The following is a 17,315-nucleotide window of genomic DNA, read 5'->3' as shown; positions in this document are numbered from 1 at the left end:
TTTATTAAACCAGAATATTAACCCAAAAATAATCCAATTTTACCATTTTCTTTGGTTGGATTGTTTTTGGGTTTGTTTTTGGGTATCTTTGAAATCAATTATTTTCTTGGGTATTTGTAATTGTTAAAACATAAAATTTATCTTGCTTTAACATATAATCTTAATAACGTTTCAGTCTTCATATTCTTGACCTTTATCAAATCTACAATAGACATTTTTAGATTCAAAAAAAATACATTTAAAAGTTTTCAGCTAAAAACTTACCCTATAAAACATAAAAGTCAATCTAAAGGTGAGTAACATATACAGGGTGTTCCTTTGATCATGCTACAAACTTCTATGGCAGACAGAAAACGTCAAAAGAAAAACAAAAGTTCATATAAACATGGGTCCGGAAAAGCTTCCTCAGGGAGCTAGAGCTCTTTGAAAATAACCTTTAAAAACTAGTTTTTTTTTTAATAGCTCTGGAACTACTTTAGCTACCGCAACCAATTTTGGGAGGTAAATTATTGTTAGTACGTTTATTTTTTTGAACCTACTAAATAAAAAAAATATTTACCAGGGGCTTCAGAATCAGGGGAGTATTTGGTAAATTTGGGCCCATTTCTTTAAGACTTTAATTTCTGCCCCAACATGGTTTGGACATTAGATTATGATGTTCCTATACTTTTTACATAAAAAAAGGTGCTCTTAGTAAAAGTCAGTAAATATCACCGTTTTTGTGGAAATTGACTAAAACCAAACTAAGATGCTGTATCTTGAGTTAATTATTTTAATAATAATGCTAATTCATTGCCACTGTCAGTATTTTTTACATGATATTAATTCCCTTTTTATTACGGTTAAGTAATGGATTACACTTTTGCTGAATACGCCGATATGCTTTTAATTTATGGGGAAGTTCGATGTAATGGTAGAGCTGCTTCTGGACTATATGAAGAGTGGTTTCCCGAAAGGCGAATCCCAGCTCACACACTTTTTGAAAGGGTCAATCAACGGCTCAGGGAGACTGGCTCTGTTAAAATAAAACGCCAAGATAATGGCGCGCAAAGGAACATCCGAATCCCGGATTTTGAGGAAGAAGTGCTTCAGCGATTTGAAGATAACCCATCAGTAAATACTCGAGCAGTTGCTGATGCGATGCATGTAAATCATGTTAGGGTATGGAACGTTGTTAATGAACAGCTTCTTCGGCCCTACCACCTGCAAAAGGTGGAATCATTAGAACCCAATGATATTAGGCCCCGCGTGAATTTTTGCCAGTGGTTTCTTGACCGGTGTACAGAAGAACCTCAATTTCCAAAATATGTCCTTTTTACTGACGAGGCTTTATTACTTATATACCAAAAGAAGGCATTTTTAATTCTAAGAATAATCATGCGTGAAGTGAGGAAAACCCTTGGTGGATGATGAATACCCATGGTATTCATTTTAGCAGCTATCAACATAAGTTTTCGGTCATTTGTGGGCCGGCATTGTTGGAGAACGCTTAATTGGTCCAATTATGTTGCCTCCTCGTTTAACGGGATATATCTATTTAATTTTTTTAAGAAACGTACTGCCAGAACTATTAGATGATCTGCCCCTAAATATACGACAGAACTTATGGCTACAACACGATGCAGCGCCAGCTCATTTTCCACTTATTGTCCGCGAGTTTATAAATGAAAATTTTGGGCAGAAATTAAAGTCTTAAAAAAATGGGCCCAAATTTACCAAATACTCCCCTGATTCTGAAGCCCCTGATTAATTTTTTTTTATTTAGTAGGTTCAAAAGAATAAACGTACTAACAATAATTTCCAAAATTGGTTGCGGTAGCTAAAGTAGTTCCAGAGCTATTAAAAAAAAAACTAGTTTTTAAAGGTTATTTTCAAAGAGCTCTAGCTCCCTGAGGAAGCTTTTCCGGACCCATGTTTATATAAACTTTTGTTTTTCTTTTGACGTTTTCTATCTGCCATAGAAGTTTGTAACATGATCAACGGAACACCCTGTATATGTTTTTAAGGTTAATTTTTTTTCAAGGTATTTTTTTTTTAATTTATAAGCCGTAGGCCCAAAAGCTTAAAACACTTTACCATATGTATATTTTTGCACCTTGTATAAAAAATAGCAGCCTCTGCTGGTTCTGCCGAAATATAGGCCAACTCTATAATATACTGTACTTTTAAAAATAAGCAAAATTATATTACTTATATTACGTATTAGATTTTATACTTAAAAATTAGAAAAAAAAACAAAATATAAAACTAAACCTTTCGATATTTTCTCACAAATTTATACTATGGAATATGCGAATATGTCCTCGAACAGAAATAGCGCAATGCGAAAACTCCCATTTCTCTGCGATATTATGTCTCGTAATTTTTAATACCAAGGCTGCCAAGCGAGTTTCATCATTCCTACGTATGGGGGCGCCACCTCTTAGCTTCTAAATTGCTAGATAAAGCAAAGAACGGCTGGCTGCCGCGGTCACGAAATTTTATACAGTATTTGCGCATCTTTTCCCTTTTCAATCAACGTTATTGGTAACGATAGTTTGATTTAATGATTTTGTCATAGTGAGAATTTTAATCTTTGGTACTTGTAACAATTAGATAAGACGTGGTGTTTTATGGCTATTTAACGTTTCGAATCATGTTTAAATTATATTCAGGTCTCTACAATAGAAAGATTTTTATCTGTTTTATCGCTTTCGATAAAGAATTAGTTTTAAAAAAGATAAGGAACAAATTTGTAGTCTTTAAAATATGAGTAATTTACTCAAAAAACACCACGTTTTATAGTTATTAATATTAAATTCATAATTTTGCAGAATATATGACAAAATCTATTTCTTAGGCTTTGTTTAAAATACATTACCCAAACAATGAAAAGGATGGAAACAAAAAATTATAATAATGTAAACGAAGAAGATGTTTCCATAGTGGAGAGGATTTTGATAAAGACGAAAAATCCAAAATTGGCTGCCGTTCTGGCCTTAGATCTGCTTCTTGTAGGTGTTGACACAGTAAGTAAATACACAAGATAATATACTGGTTGGGCAGCATAATGCCGAAGTACTTCTTTGAAATTTTGAAAGTATGATAAATTATTAAGTAAATAAGAAAACATTATTAAATTTTAAAATATAAAATAAGTTTACCTAAAGAACACCTAGTAAAATTTTGTTTAACCCTTAAAATATTCAGTTTCTTATTATTACCGGCAAACTATTATCAGCGAAATTTTAAAAGTTTAAAGATCAAAGCTTACAAAAATAATCCTTGATATCATTTTATCTGCAAAAATAAAAAATATTCCTGGTTAATATTATTGTAATGTATTTCTATAGAAATAGGTATAATATGCACTAGAATTCTCACTTCGGAACTACAATATACTGCAAGTAAAATTAACTGTCCCATAAATATTTAAAAAAATCTTTATAGTTTTTTAACGTTAAACTGTTGTGTATCATTTTGCTGGGTATTTTAATAGTTATTATTTTGTTTTATAATTAATTAGTAGATATTTAGCAAACCTATTAGAATATCAAATATATTAACAGAACATTAAGCAAACCTAGAAAACTTAAGAAAGAAATAGAGAAGAAATTACTTTAAAAAGAATACTTAAAATGCATAAATTAAATTAATAAACTAAGACTAAGTAAGTAATATACATATGTGAATTACATGTATAATTTATAAAAATCAGAATAGGAGATCGGCTATATAATATACAGTGCTTTCATGTTAAAAACCACCCTTAATAACTTCTTAAAAAAACATGTCAATTTAAATATACAGGGGGACGTTTAATTTTATATTTGACAAAGTTCTATTAATCACCTCCTCACCTCCAGCTAACCTCACTTTGAGATGTCAAATAGGAACCCCCTTCGTGTGTCATCATTGTAAGCAACATTAAAATGTCTATTCAATAGTGCAAATAAAAATAGAATCGTTTGACATACCAGAGAATAGTGAGCTAAAATGTCTACTAATAATATATTTCTAGAATATTTTATCGAAGTCATACTTTGGTATATCCAATGGCTATCCTATAATATGATACATCACTTTAAAGAGCATACATTTTATCCACCCAACGGTGTATAAAAAATGTAAGTTTATAGACTTATAAACAATAAGGGTGTAAAAAATGTGTTTTAAAAATACACAATTTTTTAAACACAAAATTCAAAATGTGTTTCGTTATTTGCGAGACAATGATAAAGTCTGATTTGCAATTCCTCACAAACATTGGCAAGTGTTTGCCCGCTAATATCTCTACATTCGCGAGTAACTCGATCCTTTAAATAATTAATATTTTTAGGTAGGGTTTCACAAAATATGCTTTTTAAATACCCCTAAAGAAACAAACCTATTGGTATTAAGTCTGGCCATCGTGCGGGCCATTCAATTGTACCACGCTTGCCAATCCACATTCCTGAAAACTGTTCATTAAGCCACTCTCGAACTGTCAAAGCGTAGTGCAGGGGAGCTCCATCTTGTTGGAAATACAAACTATTTTCGTTTAGTATCCCAACCCTATTTTTATCCACTTGGTTTTCTAAAGATTGGACGATTGAAGGATATGATTTTCTTCCAAAAAAAAATAGCATACATTCCTGCCCATACATTAATTTTTTTAATATACGGAGTATGCTCCTCTTGAAAAAGGTGATTTTTATTATCCCAGTTCTGCCGGTTTACCAATCCATTTAGAAAAAAAGTTGTCTAGTCACTAAAGCAGATGTTCTTTACTAAACGGGGTCGTCAATCCGTTGTCAATCCGTCCTCGTCTTCTCTTAGTTGTTTGATTTGAATTTTGTAGGGAAAAAACTTGTTTTTTTTTAATTTGGTGTACAGAACCTAATGAAATATTAGTTAACTCTGCGACTTTGGGGATAGATAATGTTCGATCCATTGCAAATTATCCCAGTAATTTCTTAGTCAACAAATTTTTGTTAAAAGTAATCCTATACACAGTTTTTCAGATATTGAATCCTATATTATCATGTGATTCAATATCTGAAAAACTGTGCAGCTTAGAGAGATCTGTAAAGTACAACTTTTTTGGCTGAAAAATAAATACCTTTAACTGAAATTAAAATAAAATTAAAAGCAAAAAAGTTAAAGAGGTTTTTAGTGAGGGTGTTAATAACACTCGATAAAATATGGAAAATGAGCCACATTTTAAGTTGCTATGCAGGCAAATCCTTAATTACTAATTGTTACAACTATACTTAAAAAATCAACATTTTATTTAAAGATCCCGCATCACGGTTATACAGGCTGCCCAAAATAAGGATGAGCAGTATGGGGATCTCGCGAACGGTAGAAGATTCGAGGTTGCATAATTTAAGAAAAATTGCGCAATATAGTTTTCTTCTTTAATAGAATATTATAAATTCCAAATACTTCCTAAATATTGGGGAAAAACTAAAATTCGGCAAAATCGTTTTAAATTCTTTTTGGCATTATTTAAAAATATATAATCAAATTATTTATTAAATAAATACATTATTGTGACTATTTTTTCTTTCCCTATACGATGACACCTTTAAATTTAAAATACGACGTTCGGTCTTTAGAGAGACCATCATCAACTTTGTTTTTCCTTGTCGGCGCTATATTGGCCATTTGCAGTTTTGAATAGCCTTTTTACTTACCTTTTCAATGACGTATCTTGTAGTTCCAATGAGTTTTTAGGATCACCTAAAAATTTATATACATATCTCTCATTCGCTCACTGAGCTCTTACCAAAATTACGTGTTGGAAATGCAGGTGTGATACAATGTTAAAAGGGGCCCATAAAAAAAACAAGGTCGCCATTATAATCGAAATACAGGGTGACCTCTTTGGACAGGTGGAGATACACCCATAAAATCTTAAATAGAAAGATACAGATAAAAGTGATATATCATCTTGAAGCTCTTAAAAGATGCTTTCCAATGATATTATAGAAAGACACATTTTAGAAAATTATTTTCTGTTTATCAAGGAAACCAATAAACGAAAATAAATTTTTGACATTTTCTATTATTATTTAATTTTATTAACATTACATTTTTATTTCAAAAATTTTGAATACAAAGTCATTTCTCTAATTATAATTAGCCTAAGACAAATAATAACTATTAGTAAGATACTCATTCCTAAACGACAAAGCCAAATAGAGCTATATCCAGAGAAACATTTGTAAATGTACGTCAAGAATTTGAAAGTTGGCTATATTATTTTCTTCCAAATAACAATCATTTTCAAAACATTGGTATGCAAAAACTCTCCAATATGTCAATTTTGCACGATCATATACGGTAGTGTTGCCATACTGGCCAAAAGGTCATAAGTTTAGTCGGCAGTTACTAACAAAGTTAATGCAAGGATTAAATTTCGGTTTCACTTGGTATTTCTTGGAAAACTTACAGGTTGTAAGTAATTTGCTATTGTTCAATGTTTGTTTTTAAATACGCACTAGCTGTTTATATATTTTATTAATTTTTTTTAAATTAATTCGTAAAGATCTCTCATTTGATATTCAAAATTTAAGAATGTAAGGGCTGGTATATGTTTAACCCAACGAATCAAATCCCATCCCATCCCAATCCGATCCGATCCGATCCGATCCGATCCGATCCGATCCGATCCGATCCGATCCGATCCGATCCGATCCGATCCGATCCGATCCGATCCGATCCGATCCGATCCGATCCGATCCGATCCGATCCGATCCGATCCGATCCGATCCGATCCGATCCGATCCGATCCGATCCGATCCGATCCGATCCAATCCAATCCAATCCAATCCAATCCAATCCAATCCAATCCAATCCAATCCAATCCAATCCAATCCAATCCTATCCAACCCAACCCAGCCTATATTCGCCTACGGCTCATGCAACAAAATGCAAGATGGGGACACACGTTACTATAAAGTCCTTTTATAAAAAATCGGCATGGAAATAAAACTTTAAGTAAAGTTAACCAACTGTTCTGACACCTTTATATAACAAAATAATATATAAGTAATGAAAGCTAAGAAAATAACTTCACAATCCTGTAGTGATTAGTTGGATTCTCCTAATATGTTGTGTGTCAAACATGCATAATTTGACAGTTAATTATAAACGTCAACGTTCCTAAATTAAAGGAGTCAATTAAGTAAACAAATTAAAAAAAGTGTTTATTTAATATAGGAATAAAGTAAGAATATTTTAGATTAATGTAACAGTGATTAGTCTGGGAAAATATTCTAGTATACTTTTAATATTTGTGTCCATAAGTAAATAGAAGCATAGGAAAATCGTGGTCCATAATCAACATAGATTTTCGTATTTTTTTGTTAAAAAATGGTTCATCCAAAAATTTGTTTATTTTATTTTAACGTCTTTAAGGCAAGCTTCCTAAACATACAAAAAAAAAACTAAAAATCGTTGGGTCGTAAATTACTCAATCACCGATGCTATTTACAAAAAAAATATATTTGGATTCAATGAACTGTTTATTATTATACATTTTTACTGGTAAATTGCGTCAACTTGCATAGTTTTTTTGGCAAAGTAAGATGGAAAATTGTTTGCCATTTAAAATAATGTATGGCACTATGATGCAATCATTTAACCTACCAAAGTCTAAGTCGATAAAATGTCTTTTATTACCCCATATTTTTGCTTACTATTCGCTTATACGTCAACCGATTATATTTTTTGATTTGATTTGGTTATATAGGAGATTGTATGCCCTTTAATATGATATATCACACTTAGGGTAGCCATTTGAAATACAAAAATTTGAGGTCGATAAAATATCCATTATTCCCAGACATTTTTGGTCACTATTCGCTGGTACGTCAACTGATTTATTTTTTTTTGGCACCGTTCAATAGACATTTTAATGCTTCTTAGAGTGATGTGTCACATAGTGTGTATTCCCATTTATCATATCAATGTGAGGTTAGTTGGAGGTGACGGATGTCAAATAATCAAGCACCTCTTACAAATAATTATATATTACGAAAAAAGAGGGAAATATAATCAAAGGACACTTACTAGTCATCTGGTGTCTAACTCGAATAATAATAATAATATTCTAACTGTACTTGCAAATAAGCAAAAGGCTAGACTACATATTTTATGATGCATTCCAAATAACTCTTTTTATACACGTTCTTGAGCGTATTTATGAATTACGGCGGGAATATTATTAGATAGTCTCGTTCCGTGACTATATTATGCACGCGACCTGCGGCTCAAAAATCATGTTTTTTGGCAAATAAAAATTCATATATATTTTCATATTTATATACCGGGTGGTGCGTCGCCGAGCGGAACATTGGAAAACCCATGTAAATTTTAAGGGTGAGAAATTATAAGCAAACAAAAGTGAGTAAACAAAAATTCAAACTACTTTAGAAGCTAAAAGGTAATTTTTTATAAAAAAAAGTAATTCAGCGAAAAGACTTAGTTGTATACGGGAATTATACAGGGCGAGCAATAATTTTTTTTTTCGGTCGGACCCAAAAATGATATTTTATTTCCTAATTTTTTAGTGGCGCTATCTGCACGATTTATATTTTCTAAATATAGATAGATACTAAAATTTCGGCATTCCAGCAACAGTACAAGTACAGAAAAAAAGCATTACCCTTAAATAAGTCAATTTTTTCTGTTTTTTTCGATAAACACCACCACAAGGGTGAAATAATCCAATATGGCCGCCTACAGCAGGTATCTCGGCATGTTTTTTTTTGGAAGGGTGTCACAGTTTCGTTAAATTTTTAATGAAAATTATCTGGAATCTGTCAATTAAAGGTACCGTCTAATTAGAAAAACTGTGAGTTTTACGAATATGTGCATATCTTTTGGGGAAATTGTATATTGCGGCTAGGAAAATTCGGCAAAGTGTTTGACGTCTTCGAAAAATGCCGTATTTTATTGTTGTTTTATTCATTTAAAATAATGGGATTTATACACCGTGGATCGTATTGATATATTTAATGTAAAATATGGATTTAGGTATTAGGTGAATTTTAGGATGTTGGAAAAATTTGATACAAATTATTTAAATTTATGCATTTGAGGATTTGAGATTTGTTGATGATATAATTATTTAATTTTTAAAATTATAAATTTTAGGGTAACGTGACCATCATAACTTTTTTGCTAATCGTCCGATCGCAAAAAAGTTATCTAAACTAGACTATCAAAACTTTCTTCCTGTTTGTCCTATTTGATATTTGGGTTTTATTTAGTATACAATTATTGGTTTTTCACAAATTTTTAAAATATTGAGTTTTAAAGTCGCGTGACTATCAAAACTTTCTTCCTATTTGTCCGATTTGATTAAAATTTCGTATGTGGGGCTTATTTAAGATACAATTATTGATTTTTTAAAATTTTTAAAATTTTAAGTTTTATGGTCACGTGACTATCAAAACTTTCTTCCTATTTGTCCGACTTGATTTAAATTTGGCATTTGGAATTTATATAGAATGCAATTATTAAATTTTGACAAATTATTTAAATTTTAAATTCACGTGACTTTCATAACTCTACCCTAAAGGATCCACGGTATTTTGGTCTTTAACTTCTCTTGCCCTTATCGTTGGCGGGCAAAGAACTTACCTTTGTTAACACTAGGTCTCTCACTTAATATAAAGTTGATGCTTTTCGTTTTTTATTAAATATTACATTCTGAATTAAACGACCTACATCCTTTTAGCGGTTTTTGATCTTATTTTTGTAACATCTACCAGATTTTCTTTTTCATTGACATATTTGCCACCATCCGTATGTAAATAGATTCCCAATTGTATTTTCGCTGGCGAATTTTGCGTGATTCGGTGCTTTGCACTGTTAATGCCTAATTGCATTTTAGGTAGAGTTATAGCCCATTCATGTTGTTCCAAATTGGCTCCCGACGTTGCTAATGCATCTTATACGGTTTTATTTACCCTTTCACATTGACTATTTTATCGTGGTAATTCCACAACATTTGTAAACAATTTTATTCCTTTGTTCTCAACAAACCTTTAAAAAGCTTTTGATGTGACGGCTGCTCCTGCATCTGATATTTTTCTCCGTGGATTTCCGAAAGTTGAGAATAAATCATTGAGTTTCTCCATCAGAAACTTTGTGGAAGTATTACATACCGATTTTAAGTCAACAAATCCATCAACTATTACTAATACATACCAATTGTTGCCAATCTTTGATAACATAAATGGACCAAGATGGTCTAAATGTAATGTATGGTGTGGTTTAGCATATTTATATAGAGAGTGCAAGTAATCAGGTTTTTACCTCCACCTTCTTTGTGGTATAGACAGGAGAAGCATGATTTGATGTATTTTGTTACAAATGACTTAATTTTTGATAACCAGTTTTTTGCGAGTTTTATCAACCGAAAAATTACTTAAATCATTGTGGTTTGCCTTGACTATTTGCCATCTACAAGGCACCAGTCACTTATGACCAAAAGGTGTTATACACCTTTATATACTTCTACCTTGGTTATACACTTTATTTCCTCTTAAATAATATTCACTAAATATGTTCCAATTACTTTCAGTATCTCCACTTAAAAGTATATTTTTAATATTAACAATATTTTCATGTTGGTGTTGCGCCTCTCTTAAATAATCGTTTTCTTTAATTAGGTAAACTTTTTTGAAGTCACTTGTAATAATATAGTTATGACTTAATGCATCTACATACTGCATTTCATTTCCTGTAAAAACAAAACAGGCTTGGTATGTCTTTATGAATTACGGCGGGAATATTATGATGACGATCATAATTATAAACTCTTTCTATTTCTTCTTTTCTTTCTCTTATTTTTCTAAAAAATCAATTCTGTTTTTTTAATGTTTCAATTATTTAAGTTTCCAATTAAAGTTCTCAAGCAAATAGGGTTTTATTGTCTAATAAGTAGCTGTGTCTACTATATTATACATTACATTATATTATCATTAAATTTGTTAATTTAATATTAATATTATAAACTTCTTATATTGCCTTTTTCTTGTTGTTGTCAAGTCCATTTATACGGTGTCCCACTTAAGATGGATACAATTTTATTTTTGGTAAGAGGTTGTATTATACTGTATACTGTGCACATTTTGCCCAAGGTAGAAATGCGATCCCTCATAGAGGTACGTTTGCATGAAAGTTTTATATTTCTCGACCCAAAAGTCAACTACCTTTAGGATACTATTCATTTTAAATCTGTTAAATTATATTGAATACTCCTTACCTAAGATATTTAAGATATAATGTTGATAATTATTAAAAAAGAATGTATAATTAAAATACGACATTTTATTTTTATTATTATTTGTTAAGTACATACTTACGTCGCCACTGGATAAAAAAAAAACTAAAAGTCAACATCTTCGACCAAGCCACCATATTTTCTAATGTATTTTTAATACATTTTCCTATTTCTTAGGCAAACTTTTCGTAATTCTTGGCTAGAAATTTGTTCACAAGCTTGTCTTATTCAACTTTATAATTCTTCTAGTGTTTTATAAACTTTATTATTTTTAATAGCACTCCGCAGAAAGAATTCAAGAGTTATGAGGTCTGGAGATCTAGAGAACGATGCTGCTACAAAAGGACTCTTGCAACCAATCCATTTATCTTCAAAATTTTTACTGAGCTATCTTTTTACAAGTGCAGTATTATAAACCAGAGTGTCATCTAACTGCATATATCATTCTTTCTAGAAGTTAACGGCGAAGAAAATAAATATTTAAAAAGTAACATGGCCATGGAAACAAAATAATATTATTTTTTAACACATTCTTTGTGTTAAAAATAAGGTGCGCCAGAATTTAAGATTCTCAATTCTGATCACTTAATATCAGACACCACAATGTCTAAAGTAAATCGAATGTTTAATCAACGGAGTTAGACGATAGAATGGGTGGTAGAAGAGAGTAAGGCGGCAAAGAAATCATCAATAGAATGCAAACAATTTTAAATTATTTCCAGCTGACTTCAACATCCAGTTTAAGTCGCATTAATATAAGAGTTTATATATTAAAACCGAAAATAGTAATTAGTATCAACTAATTTATTTACATACTACGAAACATGATCACTTACGATTACTAGAAATATTTATTTTCATTGTATTTATTTACTACTATTTGTGTCCGATTTAAAAAATCACGCCAATATTCGGTACTGCACTGTATTGAACTGACAACTGACCAGTCCTCTTAAAATTGGTTTCACTGGCCGCTCAAAAATGGCAGAGGCATTGTACAGTCCAAATGGCATCACGTTAAATTGCCATAATTCAACATCCACCGTGAAAGCCGTCTTTTGCCTATCTTCAAGCGCCAACTTAACTTGACAGCATCCACTTCTCAGGTCTAGAGTGGAAAAGATCTTCGATCAAGCCAGAGTGTCCAAGGTGTCACCAATGCAAGGAAGAGGATAGCTGTCTTTGTTAGTCACGTTATTAAACTGCCGATACTCTACGCAGATACTGGCCGAGTCGTCTTTCTTCTTTACCAGTATCACTGGTGAACACCATGGATTGCTAGATACCAGCTCTTCTAATTCTTTCGGAATGGCTTCCCAGTTAATGTGCATAGCCACGACTTGTCGAAATATTGCTTAAACTTATTTCAAGGGCTCGTGTTAATGCAACTACTTAATTCTACTAGCTTAGGTGGAGGTGATAGTAAGACCTACCTCATTTCACGATCGCGGAGTCTATCCGAGAATGCTTGAACTACCAAACGTTCCATGATTCTTTCCTGGATATCTGGATATGCCAGTCGAACCAAATGAGCTATATCGGCTTTAAATTCTTGCAAGTAGGACGGATGTTCCAAGTGTGATTGGACATAACGCATCTCCAAATGCCTCACTAGCTAGTCTTACATTTCTTGTTCTTCTGGGACATTCTTTGTCGGATGGTAGCAGCATCTCCTCGCAAGCCCAACTTAAGGGCAGTGGCCCAGTTCTTCCTGGATGACGAACCATTTGCTTTTGCTTCAAAAGCTGATAAATATTTTTAATGTACTATCATCAAATTAAGGCAGTTTGAGGCACATCAGCCCAACAGATTCCGGATTGCCACAAGCTTCGTTCTTATTGTCCATTGCTGAAGATCTACCGTTGTTGCCGTATGTTGCTTCATTCCCGTTGTGATTCTCATCGTATTGCAATCCCTTTCCTTCAGCTCCCTTTTCAGGTCAGCAACTTTTAAATCCACCAGCTTGGCCATTTTCACACACTTCAGTACGGTTTATTTCAATTCACTATATTATTTATTTTTCACCAATGTGCAGTTAACTGACGTCCAATACACACCCCACATCTGACACTAATGTAGGGTTTTTACTGTTCGTTAGATGTAAATTAAAACAATCGAAAATAGTTAACTAATTTATTTACACGCTTATACTACGAGACACAATCACTTAGGACTGCTAGAAGTATTTATTTTTACCGTATTTACTTATTACTATTTATGCCCGATTTAGAATATCAAGCTTCTTTGAACAGCTTCTATAATCATTAGAATTCAAAGAGCTAAAACTCACGTTGTTGATAACCAGTCATCGCGATAACGTAAAAAATATACTTAATTATAAATTTTAATAACCAATTTATATATTAAAGGAGAAGTTATAAATTACTTACATTTAAAGAAAAATACTTAATTTAACAATAACAATTGAATTTATCACTAAAATTGTTAACTACAGCGAAATACATAGAAGCATAATAATGAACAAAAATGATATAATAAATAATTGGCACCTCCAATACCAGACTGTAACCAAGTGGACTTCTTTTTATAAATAGATTTAAAAGCCTTGTTTATGATGCACTATCAGTGTCTCTAGTTAAAGTATTTCGTGAAAGGATCATTAATCGCTCTTACCACATAAATGAAATACATAAAATATTTAACTATCTATTTAAAATTGTAGATTTTTCCCTAGACAACGTAATTGCGCTATTTAAATTTCAATTTTTTTTTAGAAATAGAAAATTTTGTTTTTAAAATAAAAGTCGTACGCTACCCTGATTAACTCATAAATACATAATTTATTTTTAAAGTAAGAAATAAATATAGGGTCCCAACAAATAAAAGTCTGTACATTTTTCGAACATTTAATTGCTCTTAAATATTTAAATTAAATTTTGTAGCTCTCATAAATAAGCCCAACATGAACTGTAGGTATAAATAAACCTAAAGGTATTTAAATATAATTAAATTTAGATCTGATAACATAACTTTTAAATATTTAACAAATTATCAATCGACTTTATATGTATTTTCTTAGACCTCCATAGCTCTAGCATCCACAATATACCAACTTAGTCAAAATCCACAAAAACAAGATATTTTATATAGAGAATTAAAACAAATTATGCCAGAACCAGACACAAAAGTTAACGTTAAGGCACAAGAAAATATGCCTTACCTTAAGGCTTGTATAAAGGAAACACTAAGGTATTATATTTTTTTACAAAAAATTGCATATCCATTGCTCACTTGTTCATTATTTAGAATGTATCCAGTAATAATAGGAAACGGCAGGAGTCTACAATCGGACACGGTTCTCGCAGGATATAATATACCTAAGGGGGTAAAATTAGTGAAAAATTTGGAATAATAAATAATAATTAATTTAGTATTCTGTTTTAGACGCACGTAATTTTTCCTCATTTGGTGGTCAGCAATATTACAGATTATTTTTCAGAACCTGGAAAATTTATTCCTGAAAGATGGCTTAAAAAAAAAGCTGGTGTGTATGTTATAGTTCTAATATCTTTTTTGGCACAAATTGACTGCCATTTCCGTTTGAAACAAATAAGTCTTTCTATTATGCTACTTTTTAGTTGAAAGTACTGGATGCCCCATACATCATGAAAATAAAGTACATCCCTTCGTTTCATTGCCCTTTGGTTATGGTAGAAGATCGTGTTTAGGACGGAGATTTGCTGAAATTGAATTAAACGTTTTGCTGGCGAAGGTAAACAATTTAACCAAGTCATAAATCATTTTTACGAATTCCGTTTTTTATTAAAATAGTCACTTTACATAAAACTTACCATGTAAATATTATATGTGTAAATTTGTAATAATTTCTTTTTAGATTTTTAGAAAATACAAGGTGGAGTACAACTATGGCCCACTAAGCTATAAAATAACCCCCACTTACGTACCTGAACAACCATTAAAGTTTAAGTTAGTTGAGAGAAACTCTTAAGTTTTATTTTGTTAAATAATTTAAAGTATGAACTGGTTATCGAAAGGAAACTTAATTTAATTTAACAATATTTTTTTACTTAAACTCATATTTTATTTTAACTTATTTAATATTAGGTAAATTAAACTAAGGGCTAGGTCAAAAGAGATATTGTTTGCTTTTTTTAATTTTAGAATACAGCAAAATTTTAATAGAAAACAGTGTTAGAAATTAAGGTCCTACATAAAGTATTAGTAAAAATTTTATTTAATTTTAAAAATCCCCTTTGCTTTGATAACGTAAGTAAATACTAAAATGTCATATTTATATATGTCATATATATATATATATATATATATATATATATATATATATATATATATATATATATAATTATAAATATAATATATTATAAATAATATATAAATTTATATATATAATATTATATATATATAAATATATATATATATATATATATATATATATATATATATATATGACATATATATATATGTTACATCATGAGAAATTCCAAGGAAATAATAAGCTCACCTCAGCAGTATTGAATATACGTTGTTTTAATATTATTATTGTTTTGACTATCACGCTGCCCAACTTGGGTGACGTAATTTGTTACTTTGCTTTAGATGGCATTTTGTATTTTCAGTCAGATTCGCTCGTACCGCCAAACTGTACACTTACAAATAAAATTTGTTCCTTCGAAAAATCAAGTTGTTTAATTCTTGTAAATTAAAACAGTTAACAACAATTTTACTGGCGCAGTCGGTAGGATTCCCAAGAAAAGTAAAGCCTTTTCTCGATTTTTATCGTTAATTGGGAAAATCGGAAAATCGAAAATTCGGAGTTAATTAAATTGGATTTGTGTTCGCGTGTAAAGCCACGAGAACGACTGAATGAACTTTTGAGCCACTTGAAAATTGCTAGAAGTTGCAAGTGTAAAGCCACTGAATACTACCTCGAAGAAAAGGATCTCTAAAGAAAAATCGATTCGTTGGAAACTAGATCTAGTGTAAAGCCATTCGATTCTGGTAAACAAGAAGGATTTCGACAGAGAGAGTTCTGAAGAGGGAAGCAACTGGTTACCTGTCTGACATCCAAGTGAGGGACCATCCAGTGGATCAAGCTAGAAGCCACATCTCGACCACCATATCGACTAGACCGTTTGGACTTAACTACCAGTTCCAGAGACGACCTGGAAGGGTGCAGCGATCTCACAGAGGAAATATCATAGGGTGAGTCGAATTATATTGTTTTTCTCATTATTGTACTGTCTAAAATTTTTATCACTTAAATTTCAAGAATTTTACTTTAATTTTATCTATTTTTTGTTGTTGTTGTTTACAAATTTATATCTGTCATTTCCTGTAATTTTATAAACATATAACGTCGACTACAGATACTACGAATTCAACGTCGTCTGTTTCTATTACTACATCTAATTACATTAATTGTGACAAAGCTGTAAAACTCATAAATATTTTTGATGGGTCTTCTTCTAAATTATATCATTTTATAGACTCTGTTGACTTTATTTATACAAAGTTCGACCCACAGGAACTGCAAATTTTCCCTTTTGTTGTTAAAAGTAGATTAGAAGGAAAAGCTCTTGATTTTATTAGCTCAAAAGAATTGTCGACTTGGCAAGAAATAAAAGATGCTCTTCTTTCTCAATTTGGTGAAAATTTGGATTTACAGTGTCTTAATTTTGAATTGTGCCATTTCAAACAGCGTTTTAATGAAAAACCCATTAATTTTGTTGAAAGAGTTGAAAAACAGTTAATTCGAATAAATAAAGTTATTAAGTACGATTCTAATTTAAACGATGTTGAAAAAGCGTGTTTAAATAAATTTCATGACAAAAGTGCTATTTTAACAGCTATTACGGGCGTAAAAGAACCTTTGTGTCAAATGCTTCGATCACTCAATCCGCTTTCTTTAGTTCAGATAAAACAAATTCTAAACGATTACGAAAATCAACAATTTTTTAAACAGACAAATACCAATTTTTCTAAACTGACTATAAAAGATGAAACTAAAATTTCTGAAAGCGTATCAGGAACGCAAAGAAATTTCTCGGGCCCCGTT

At 31.1% G+C, this 17,315-nt stretch overlaps 1 protein-coding gene across 3 annotated transcripts in view; it reads left to right on the top strand.

The window, feature by feature from the left end:
• LOC126735846 (probable cytochrome P450 49a1) overlaps positions 1–15,473 on the top strand; it is a 30,759-nt gene extending 15,286 nt beyond the window's left edge. For 2 of the 3 annotated variants that reach the window (XM_050439930.1, XM_050439929.1), the window contains exons 8-13: positions 2,840–3,008; positions 14,301–14,470; positions 14,528–14,606; positions 14,666–14,765; positions 14,860–14,993; positions 15,117–15,473. In XM_050439930.1, coding sequence (XP_050295887.1) covers positions 2,840–3,008; positions 14,301–14,470; positions 14,528–14,606; positions 14,666–14,765; positions 14,860–14,993; positions 15,117–15,230 — 766 coding nt within the window. In that variant the 3' untranslated portion in view covers positions 15,231–15,473. Of the gene's footprint in view, positions 1–2,839; positions 3,009–14,300; positions 14,471–14,527; positions 14,607–14,652; positions 14,766–14,859; positions 14,994–15,116 lie in introns of those variants that run through there. The other variant, XM_050439931.1, reaches the window with a different exon arrangement.
• The last annotated feature ends 1,842 nt before the right edge of the window (positions 15,474–17,315 follow it).

This window comes from Anthonomus grandis, chromosome 5 (assembly GCF_022605725.1).
Source record: "Anthonomus grandis grandis chromosome 5, icAntGran1.3, whole genome shotgun sequence".
Classification (NCBI taxonomy): Eukaryota; Metazoa; Arthropoda; class Insecta; order Coleoptera; family Curculionidae; genus Anthonomus; species Anthonomus grandis.
The sequence above is the reverse complement of the archived record's forward strand: the minus strand, read 5'-3'. Positions and strand labels throughout refer to the sequence as shown.